Here is a 10,749-nt window from a genome sequence, read left to right as displayed (position 1 = left end):
TAAGAAGGCTGAGGTTGGCTCCCCTGCACTCAGCCGCAGGGCACCTGTGGGGCGGGCCTTCTAGAAGATAAGCAAGGCAGGAGCTGGAGCAGTCTCTTCATCTTCACAGTGGGTGACAAGAGCACTGGGCAGAAAGGCTGGGGATGACTGGTCACTGACCAGGCCTGCCTTGCCCTTTTCTTCTGGCTTTCCAAGGCCTCGGCCGTCCCCAGCTAACCCTAGTGGCTTGTCTTTAGGGAGTCGTCTAGAAAGGGGCCATTTCTAGTCAGTCCAGGAACCTTGTCCTATACCTACCCACGCTGACCCTGCCCAGCATACACCGAGGGCCATCAGCCTTGTGAAAAGGGATGTGCGAAAATAAACTGCTTTCCTGTCTCAGTAGTGTTACTTGGTTATTTACCTACACGTAGGCCGGTGCCCCAGTAGAGCAGACAACCCAACACACACGTAGCCGCTACTCAAGGTGTCACAAAACACAGGTCACCAACAACGTGGAACCAGGAATAGAGAACAGGCTCCTGAGTCAGCAGCCAAACTTAGCAGGAAGGCTTTCCCCAGGCTTCCCTGTGCCTGCAGCAGGGGTTGAACTCAGCATCTTGTACCCTTCAGTGGCTTTTTCTCTCCAGGCTGGTGCTCTTACCACTTGAGCCATACCTCCTTTTGTTGTCTTGAACTCTGGGCCTGAGTGCTGTCCCTCAGCAATTTCCACTTCGTTTTCTAGTGGTTTATTGGAGGTAAGAGTCTCATGGAATCAAGCGAGCGTCGGTGGCTCACGCCTATAATCCTACTCAGGAGGCTGAGATCTGAGGATCGCAGTTCAAAGCCAGCCCGGGCAGGAAAGTCCGTGAGACTCTTATCTCCAATAAACCACTAGAAAGCCAGAAGTGGCGCTGTGGCTCAAGCAGTAGAGTGCTCGCCTTGAGCTGAAGAGCACAGGGACAGCACCCAAGCCGAGTTCAAGCCCCACTACCGACCGCCCCCCCCCACCAAAAAAAGTGTCATGGACTTTCCTGCCCTGGCTGGCTATGAACCGTGATCCTCAAATCTCAGCCTCCTGAGTAGCTAGGATTACAGGCATGAGCCACCGGCGCCCGGCTTCCAGCTTTTTATTAATCTTAATTCACAGATTTCTTTTTTGCCTGGTATGGCTTTGAACTTGGATCCTCAGATCTCATTCGCCCAAGTGGCTAGGATTATAGGTGTGAGCCACCAGCACTTGGCCCCGATTTTCTTAAGATGAACTGTTCGTCCAGGAAGGGCAATGCTTGTGCCAGCACAGGGCACGAGGCACAGGGCTGGCCGCTGGAAAGCTCGGTGGCGTGGAGCGGGCCGTCCCTCTTCAGGCTCAAGCTCAGGGTCGCTGTGCTGTGCTGCTGAGAAACAGCACCAGTCCTGCCAAGTAGACTGGATGGACAAGGAAGAGACAGCAGAAGAGAAGAGCTAGAGATGAGGGGGATTCAGGAGAGCAGAGGTCAGAGGTAAAAAAGGGAAGACACAGCCACACACACAGTCTGGTTTATTGGCTCATCATACACGCACACCAAATATGTACACAAACATAAATATTCCAATGTACAAATTTTACAAGGGACTCAAAGATCGCCCCCTTTTCTCTTTCATCCAGTACCCCTGTCCTGGCCCTTCCTTCCCCATTGTAGAATGAAGACTTGTGGGGGCTGGTCCTGTCCCTTCTCAACGGCACCCTGGGGCAGAGGGCTAGCAACATGCTTCCTCGGCTGCAGCCGGGTCCCGCGACTCCCTTTTCCTCTCCTCCCCCGCTGCCTCTCCTCCTTCCTCTCACTGCATGGCCCAGCCTCTCTGGGTCTGTTTGTCCGGCGCCTGCAGTAGGAGGGTCACCAGGTCTCGGAGTCCTTCTGGCCCCTCTGCCCTCTTCCTGGCCCTCATAGGAGGCTAGGGCTGCGGTGTAGCTCAGCGGAGGAGTTGGTGCCATTGGCAGGCTCTCTGTTGGGAGTAGGTGCTAAGCCACAGCCTTCCACAGGGCAGCCATGCTGGATCAAGATGTCTGCACACTCCTGGCTGCCAGCCCGGCGGGCGTAGGCCAGTGGGGTCAGGCCTCGGGCATCCCGGCTCCTCACGTCCACCCCGTACTACAGGAGAAAGCACATGCTCACAGTTGGCATGGTGCGGAAGCCAGCCTTCAGCTGGGGGGCGGGGGGGGGAGGAGAAGGAGGAGGAAAAGGCCAGGTAGCTCTCGCAGGCTGGGGTAAGAAAGGGAGGCCCGAGGGGCTGGACTCACCCAGATGAGCAGCTGTGTGAAGACCACATTGGCCATGGCGCTGGACAGGTGCAGCGCCGTCCGCCCGTCCCCGTCCCCGTACGTCTCGTTCACCTCCTCCTTGGAGCCGTGCGCCAGCAGCATCACCAGCAGCCGCAGGTCGTCCTCCACCACGGCCCGGAGCAGCTGCTGCCCCAGGGGCACGTCGGAGCTCGGCAGCGGGGCCAGGAAGAGCTTCTGCTCGTACTTGGCCCGGATCCAGCGTTCCTTCTCCTCTCTGCAAGCACAGGTCCGTGAAGGCATGAGACAGGGAAGGAAACTGAGGCATGCTTGGGATTGGGGGTGGGGGGCTAATCGGGAAGAACACAAATACCCAGGAGGCAGGGAACCGGAGAGGAGGCTGAGGCGTCACGGAGGGAAGGGAGGAGAGAGAAGCCCAGGGGGCTCGCGGGCACTCGGAAGCAGCAGGTCACACAAAGGAAGGGACAGTGCGAGGGGAACCCCGCAGCAGGGACTTGAGGGACAGGAGGACAGGAGGTTGCAGACCAGCCTGAGCAGCAGCTTATCTGACTGTCAGAACGCTCCCCAGCTGACAGGGTTGCAACAAAGCGGGTGCGGGGCCACAGTGTCCCTATCTACCACCCATTCTCCCCATCTCCCCCGGCAGGCTGGGGGTCAGAGCCACACAGCGATAGGGACCCTGCGCATGCGCCTCCCACTGGCTCCTGACCTGCCGATGATAACGGCTCAGAAAGGGCCGTTGTGGCGCGGCTCCTGAGTGACAGGCACGGGCGCGGGAGGGGGACACCTCTAGGGGCCGACTAGCAAGCAGCGCGGCCGCTGGCGTTAACCCCTCTCGCTCTGACACGGCCACAGAGTCCCGTTCCATCTGTCCTGCCCACATCAGAGCCCTGGCTGGCGGGCTGGCACCAGGGACCGGGGTCCCGTCCACTTACCTGCAGGCTTCGGGCCCTGGCTTTGCGTAGCCATCCAGGGCTCCTTCCCAGACGCTGTTGGCCAGGGTGTTGCCCATGGCGGTCATGACAGCCAGCAGCTCGGGTGGCCAGTCATCGAGATCGAGCGAGCGGACCCGGGAGAGGTGTGCGCCCAGGTGCCGGTGGGTCCCCGAGCACTCGATGCACATGAGGGCGCCCAGGTTCAGGCTGGCCCAGTCTGGATCTAGGCCAAGGGAAGACGGTGACGTGGGTGGCCACTAGCAGGGGAGGCCTCCTCCCGGCGCCGTGCCCCTCCCCCCCGCACTCACTGGGGGCTTCGCAGTCGATGCAGAAGCTGTTGCCTCGGACAGTGCGCACGGCCTGCACGGCCAGGGCCGTGTTCTGGTTCCCTAGGCGCGTCTAGGGGTGGACAGCGAGACAGAGGGGGGCTGCTCAGTCCCAGGCCCCGCCCCACCGGGCTGGGGTCCCCGGGGCACCCCACACACCTTGTCTTTGGCACTGCGGCAGCCCTGCAGGCTGGCGAGGATCTGGGCCTGCACGCTCTGCACCCACAGCTCCCGCTCTTCCGCTGTCGACGCCTCAAAGTGCCACGTCTGCCCGGTGAGCGACACGACCACGAACTCGAAGGACTCCTCAGCCTCTGCGGGAGGGAGGGCGCCACCCATCAGGACTCCTGGCCAGCGGCGTGCGCACCCCAGGGTGCACCGCTGCCACGGTTCCATCCAGACCTCCTGCTGGCACTCCTCCTTCCGGAAACCTGCCCAGCGGCCACAGGCCACACGCGCCACGCTCCGTGACAACTCGCAGACAGGAAAGCAGTGACCTGCAAGGCCACCAGGAGCCCCGGACCCGCCCCCCTTCCCAACCACCTGTGGAGCCTGTGGAAAAATGGGGTGTGGTGTGCAAGATCCTGCCTTCCCTGGCACTGCCAGGACCCGTCGACGGGATACCAGCACGGAGGCATGGTGGAGGAAGAGGCGGCGGAGCCGCCAGGGTGGTAGAGCGGACGCCGGGAGGGGAGCGGCGTGGGCACCATCCGTACATGTCAGCTGCAGCCGCCTCATTTTGCACCTCATTAAACGCAATATTCCTGCCGGCGTCAGCGCGGGCTCCTGGGAGCTGCGCCCCTCCCCCACGGCCCTGGCATAGACAGGCAGGAAGGGCAAGGGGGGTTGGGGGGGTTGCCTCAAGAACCAGAGGACATAAGCCAACAGGGACCTGAGGACATCTGTAGTGACAAGGACCGGGGCTGGCCGCGGCTCTGCGCACTGCGCCGTCCAGGCTGTGCCCGGTGGTCACGGACGTGTGAACAGCTGCCAACAGGCAGTGTGACTTGTAGCGGGGGCTGTGGGAACAGCGCGGGCACCCGCCAGAGGCCCTGGGGTGAGCCAGGCCCTCCACCACGGTCCTCCCTGCTTCTCACCAGCGACTCCCACAGCCCAGAAGCACTCCCTCCTCCACCCCCCCCTCCACCCCATCCTCCACCCCACCCGCTCAGACCCAGACCAGTGCTACCTTTTCCTCCCTGCTCAGAGTTCAGACAACCGAGCTTCACCCCAGATGCGGCTGCCCTGTGCCTCGCTTTCCTCTCCCCTCAGCCTCTGAACACACCAACCACTCCAGCATCTGCAGGGCCTCATCCATGACCCACAGCGGATGCACCATGCCACTGCGATCACGCACCCCGGTTGGCGGAAAAGGTGATCTCTGTCCACCCGGCCCACACCCCTAACCCGATCAGTTAGAGCAGAAAGGGGGAGTGCAGCCCAGAAGTTTACACAAGATTCCCAATCAGAGAGGAAAGGGAGGATCTGAAGACACTCTGGGGAGCGCCAGGGGGCAGCACTGTAATTAACAAGAGACCAGGAAGTCCTTAGGAAGAACTTAAGAAGCTGGAGACTAGGGAGACCTCTCTCTCTCTCTCTCTCTCACACACACACACACACACTCAATGCACACATACGTGTAAGCAGCACCTGTCATGTCCCCATCTCTAACAGCAGAGACCAAAAGGAGGTTCTGTCTAGCGTCTGGGAGGAGCTGTCTCTGCCGCTTAGAATGACAGACAGAAGCGCACAGCTGCACAGAGCTGCAGCGTCTAGAAGGCAGGAGCTCTGCTCCCGTTGGGTCGGGGTTACTGGAAGAGGACAGGGAGCTACTGTGTTTTGGTTTTGTGTTCTTTGAGGGATTCTTCGTCCCATACAGAAATGGAGTGCTACTTTCAACGAGCGTGGCCTGGGCCCCACTGCCCACCTCCTGTGCCCGCTTCCCTCTGGGTCCCCCTAACCTTCAGCAGCATTGCCAGGGCCGTCTGGTCGGGGGGTCCCAGTGCTCTTTTTCCGCCGGTGCTTCTTCCGGTTGGAGTGGGGAGATGGGGGGGGCTCCAGCTTGGGGCTGGAGCTGAGCGCCTCAGCTGGGCCAGTGGCTGGGAGGGAGAGGTGAAGAAGTGTGGGAAGAAGGAGGAGATGGGGCACACAGCAAGGGGGAAAGGGCCAGACCTGCTGGGCACACGGGTGAACCCAGGCCTCCCAGCCCCAAAGCCCCCAGGCTCGGCGAGTTAGGAGGAAACACAGGCAGAGTGGGGCCGGCGGGGGAAGGCGGTGGCTTCTGCGGCCTGGAGGGGTGGAAGGCGGCCCAGGGAACTCACGGGGAGCTGGAGCCCCAGCAGCTCCGCACCAAATTTATCCTCAATCACACTCCCCGCTCCTCACAATTAATAGCAGAATTAGAAACAATCAGGGAGCTGCCTAATTACTGTCAATTAGAGCGCGCTAATCAAGCTCCGTCTCCCACACCCCGCCCGGTGCTCACCACTAAATGTCAAACTTCATTAGAGGCAGACGCGCTCCCTCCCTCCCTGCCTTCCTCCTTCCAGACGCCACAGAGGGGCTGGGCTGGGCAGGCCAGGGCAGGCCAGCACCGGCTGGCCCAGGGGAAGGGCCTGGCCTCCAGCCTGGCCCGGGGTGGGAGTGGGTGGGGCCTGCAGGCCAAGCCTGAGGAGCTGCTGCTCAGAGGCTGGGAAGGGTCTTGGGGAGGGAGGGGGGCCATCATGGAGAACACAAGAAGAGCACACTGCCTCCCGGAAGGAGGGGGTAAGGCCAGGGGCACAGGTCCACTTTCTGGCTAAACAGGGGCAGGTGCCATCTTGGGTCACTGCCCTGCCTTCACCCCTTCATTTGCCACTAGGGGATATTAGAAAGGAGAGGAGGGCGCTTTTCAGCCTTTAGAACTGCCAAGAGGGGCTGTGACCCAAAGGTTACAGTAGGGAGGGGCTGGGCACAGGGAGACAGAGGGGGAGGGACGGGGGAGGGGGAGGGGAGGGCCTGCCACGAAGGCCAGGGCTGCCTCCAACGCCTGCTCAGGGCCCCCCACGGAGCTGATGAGCTGACTACACAGGGGGCTGATGGGGATGCGGGAGCACCTCCAGCACGGTCCTGGGAGGAGGGAGGAGGAGCTGCAGAGCTCCCTCCTCCCGGCCATGGAACCAGGGAGCACCACTCACCAGGGAGCTGCACGCCGGGGGACAGGGCAGCCGCCGCGCCCCACTGGTCAGCACTGGACACGGAGCAGGAGCGCTGGTGCAGCCCCTCCAGGCGCGGGGTAGCCCAGGCTGCGCCGAGGGGGTGCTCCGAGTGCAGGGACGAGCTGCTGGCAGAGTGGGGAGCACCTGGGGGGGGCAGGGAAGGATCAGGCTGGGAGGGGAGGGGGGCAGGCGGGGAAGGATCAGGCTGGGGGGGGGAGACGGGGGGGGGCGGGGAAGGATCAGGCTGGGAGGGGAGGGGGGGCAGGCGGGGAAGGATCAGGCTGGGGGGGGAGACGGGGGGGGGTGGGGAAGGATCAGGCTGAGGGGGGAGACGGGGGGGTGGGGTGGGGAAGGATCAGGCTGGGGGGAGACGGGGGTGGGGAAGGATCAGGCTGGGGGGAGACGGGGGGGTGGGGAAGGATCAGGCTGGGGGGGAGATGGGGGGTGGAGAAGGATCAGGCTGGGGGGGAGACGGGGGGGGGGGCGGGGAAGGATCAGGCTAGGGGGGAGACGGGGGCGGGGAAGGATCAGGCTGGGAGGGGGGAGATGGGGGGGCGGGGAAGGATCAGGCTTGGGGGGAGATGGGGGGGGCGGGGGCTGCACCAATGCTGTCTTAGGAGGCCCCAGCAGAAGACAAGGCCAACCCTGAGCAGTTCAGGGGTGGCCGTGGCCTCCCACCGCCTCCCAGTGCCATACTCCTTCTCAAGGACCACGGAGGACATCCCCGCATCTGAGGTGTGGAGGTGCTTCTGGCCAAGGCTGAGCGTGGGAGCTGCACTTTGCCACCCCCCCCACACTCAGGCCTCTGCACCCTACATTCTGGTCCATATAAACCATCAATTTGATTTGCCTCAGCTTTGCTGCCATTCTGACGAGAAATAAGTGTATCAAATTCAAGTAATTATGTCTAATTAGTATTAGTAATTATCCTGTTGGGCTGGAGAAAATTAATCTTTCGTTTCCCATCAGGGAAGAATGGCAGAGGCAAGGGGATCGGAAGGCTTGAGGAGTGCCAAGTCCGGGCAGTCACCGCCGGGTGAGGGGCGAGGGGCTCAGCGTCCAGGCGAGGGGCGAGGGGAGAGGGGAGAGGGGCTCAGCGTCCTAGCCTTCACCTGCCTTGTCCCAAAGCCTTGAAGCCCCCGTGGACAGATCCTGGCAGTAGGCACAGGGGCCTCAGAGGCCCGTGGCACATAAGACGCACTATAGGCACACCGGTAAGCTCAGTTTCCCTCCCGAGTGGTGACTGCGGTGGCCACAGAAGTCCAGGACAGGGGTGACCGAACCCAAGTCCTGAAAGCTGAGGGGCTGGGGAGCCAGCCAGTGCACACGTGAGCCTGAAGCAGGGCGGCTAGGAGCCAGGGACGAGAGGGACGAGAGGGAAGAGAGGGAAGGCCGGCAGAGTGGGTAGGCAGGTTGGGGAACCAGCAACAACACTCCAAGCCCTGCAAACTTGTGGGCTGGAGTTTCTAGAAGTTTCTGGACAGTGCTGAGTAGAAGCAGCTGGAAGGGGAGGCCCAGGCCAAATATCTCAGAGCTCTGGGGAGAGAGGGAGTGACGGTGACGTTTAAAGGCAGAGGTGAGATTTAGGTTTTTCTTGTGGTTATCCTAACATCGCACACGACTAGACGCGCAACGAAGACGACCACCCCCAGGTGACCCATGCCTGCCCAGCCCTGCCCCAGCCCCCAGGTCCCTCCTGATGCCCTCAGACCTCAGCAAACATTTCTAGAAAGCTCTTATTCTCCCCACTTCTTTCTACCTCCATCCTCTCCCAGATCCAGACGGTTACCCCTCACCCCAAGCCCCAACCCAAAGACATCACAGACCCAGCTTCCACCCCGAGCTGCCGGCCCAAAACCCTGAGGGAGGGCAAGTGCTTTCCCTTTTCTTTGTTAATTCTCCCCTCATTACGCCTGCAATCCCACAATCAGTGTGCACTGTAATTGTCGAATTTGATGCTAATGATTAATGAATTAAACATGGAGCCATCAATTAGTCCTCCGAGGATAATTCTGCATAAAGCAGCGGATAATGTAATTACAGTAACAAAGATAATGAGATGTTAACATCGCCCGGTGAGCGAGAGACATGTGTGAGTGTGCACGAGGGTCGGTGTCAGCGCGGCAGCGGGAACACGGGCTTGGCAGGCGCCGTCCACGCGTTCGGTGTGTGGGGGCTGCAATTACAGGCGCCAGCTCCCTTCTGGGCCACTCTGGTCCCCAGGTGGAGGGTACCTGGGCCCAGGAATGGGCAGGACCAGTCTCTGTCCTGCCCGCCTCCTTCTTTGGAGAGTCAGTCTGCCTTCATCTTGCGATCTGCTTTTACAGAGAAGCTCTCCTTCCGGAGCCCTGACTTGCTTCTCCTCGGTTCAGCTACGAGAGACCCCACGCTGAGCCCACAGCTCCAGGACAGGGCAGCTTGGCTCGGCCAGTGGCACTGCGCACTGCCTGCCACTTTTGCCACTGGGCGCGGTGCCCTGCCAGGCAGACTGCCTTCCACCTTGCCGGCTGCGAGTGAGCTCCGCTGCCCGCTCAAGCACTCCCTAGTCTGGCTCAGGAGATGTTGAGGAAGGAACTGGACCCCATGCACAGATCATGAGCCTCTTTGAACCTTTGTTTCCTCTGAAAACCAGGACATTTTCACTTCACCGCACGACTGTGGCGCTGGGGCCAGGTGTGGGATCTGTTACACGGGCACATCTCATCCGTTCCAGGCCTCTCCCCACTCAAAAGGGACACCACCACACACAAGTGCCTCACCCCGAACAAGGCCCAGCACTGGCCTGCTCCCTTCAACCTGCTCTTTCTTCACACAAACCTCATCTGCACTGTTTAGGATCTGCCCTGTCAGTGACACACCCCACCACTGTGCTCAGTACAACAGTCCCCAGGCAGGCACAGCGGCACAGGGCTGCTGCCAGCGCTGACCTCAGGGGTAGGGCAGTGTCCTGAATGGCGGCTCTGGACCCAGGGCTACAAGACAGCCTGGGCTCCACAGGTGCTGGCGAGGAAGGGCCCAGGGGTCTCGGCGGGGTAAAGCAGAGTGTGGGAAGCCCGGCCGCAGAGGCCCGAGGGAGAGGAATAGAGGAAGCTCCTGGGAACACAGGACGTCACGGGAAGAGGTAAGAGCGCCTGGCCACACTGCAGGCTCGCAGCCCTTGGGAAGACACGCAGCGGCCTGGCCTGTCCCCTCCCACGGCAGACCTCAGCATGTTTGTCGGGGTGGCCCTGGAACGGTGTCCCCTCTCCTGCCCTGGTTCTTACAAGCATAGCCAGCTGAGATTCTGGTCCTCCTTGCCCCCCTCCCCCAGTCCCCTCAGCTAGCTCCTCTGGGCCTGCATCTTGACCAGGGCACACAGCTGCCTCAGGAGGATCCCGAGTGTGGCGTGACTGGTGAGCACAGCCGCCCCGATGCCCAGGCTGACAAGCAGCCAGACACCAGTATCTGTCCACTGGCCCCATCCATGGCCACTCACAGGTCTCCAGAGCTCTCCACACATGCCATCACAGCAGCCACCTCACCTGTGCCCCCAGCCAGCTGTGTGTTACTCCTCTCCATGGCCAGCCCATTGGCGCGGGGACTGGTGCCCGGGGCGGTGGTGGGCGTGGCTCGGGGCAGCCGCTTCCCGGGCACTTTCACTGTGGTTCTCAGCAGGTCAATCTCCTTGCCGTGGATGTTCTGCATATAATCCTAAAGCCATAGGGATGAGATGGACAAAAGAACGTATTAGAACAGGTACTTCTCCCTCCAGAGCCCCACCCAGGCCTTCCTGGGCTGTGGGGAGGAAAGGTAGAATTGTCTCTAAAGGTAGGGCCCCCAAGTCTGGATCACGCTGAGGGGTCCATGTGCTCAGCAGGGCCTCAGCCAGGGGGGAGATCCAAGTCCCTGGAGCCAAGCACTGAATGAGACACGAGAGCTTCAGAGAAGAAAGTGAAGGAGGCCAAGAATTGGACCGAAACGGGGTTTAAGTAGGTAGTGCCCTAAGACAAACTCAAACAGGCTGACAGCACAGCCCCAAGCCTCCAGACTGTCAC

General features: G+C 61.3%; 1 protein-coding gene across 4 annotated transcripts in view; it reads right to left on the bottom strand.

Annotated features, from left to right (window-relative positions):
* Positions 1-1,499: 1,499 nt before the first annotated feature.
* The window catches only part of Agap3 (ArfGAP with GTPase domain, ankyrin repeat and PH domain 3), a 49,512-nt gene continuing 40,262 nt past the window's right edge, over positions 1,500-10,749 (bottom strand). For 2 of the 4 annotated variants that reach the window (XM_069997090.1, XM_069997095.1), the window contains 8 exons: positions 10,237-10,405; positions 6,695-6,859; positions 5,480-5,617; positions 3,678-3,832; positions 3,501-3,591; positions 3,193-3,415; positions 2,258-2,513; positions 1,500-2,108 (listed from right to left, as the gene is read on the bottom strand). In XM_069997090.1, coding sequence (XP_069853191.1) covers positions 1,902-2,108; positions 2,258-2,513; positions 3,193-3,415; positions 3,501-3,591; positions 3,678-3,832; positions 5,480-5,617; positions 6,695-6,859; positions 10,237-10,405 — 1,404 coding nt within the window. In that variant the 3' untranslated portion in view covers positions 1,500-1,901. The remainder of the gene's footprint in view (positions 2,109-2,257; positions 2,514-3,192; positions 3,416-3,500; positions 3,592-3,677; positions 3,833-5,479; positions 5,618-6,694; positions 6,860-10,236; positions 10,406-10,749) is intronic. The other 2 variants (XM_069997091.1, XM_069997096.1) reach the window with 1 other exon arrangement.

The sequence above is a fragment of the Dipodomys merriami genome, unplaced genomic scaffold (assembly GCF_024711535.1).
Source record: "Dipodomys merriami isolate MVZ:Mamm:240054 unplaced genomic scaffold, mDipMer1.0.p SCAF_5, whole genome shotgun sequence".
NCBI lineage: Eukaryota > Metazoa > Chordata > Mammalia > Rodentia > Heteromyidae > Dipodomys > Dipodomys merriami.
Note: the sequence above shows the minus strand (reverse complement) of the source record. Positions and strands in the feature narration are given on the sequence as shown.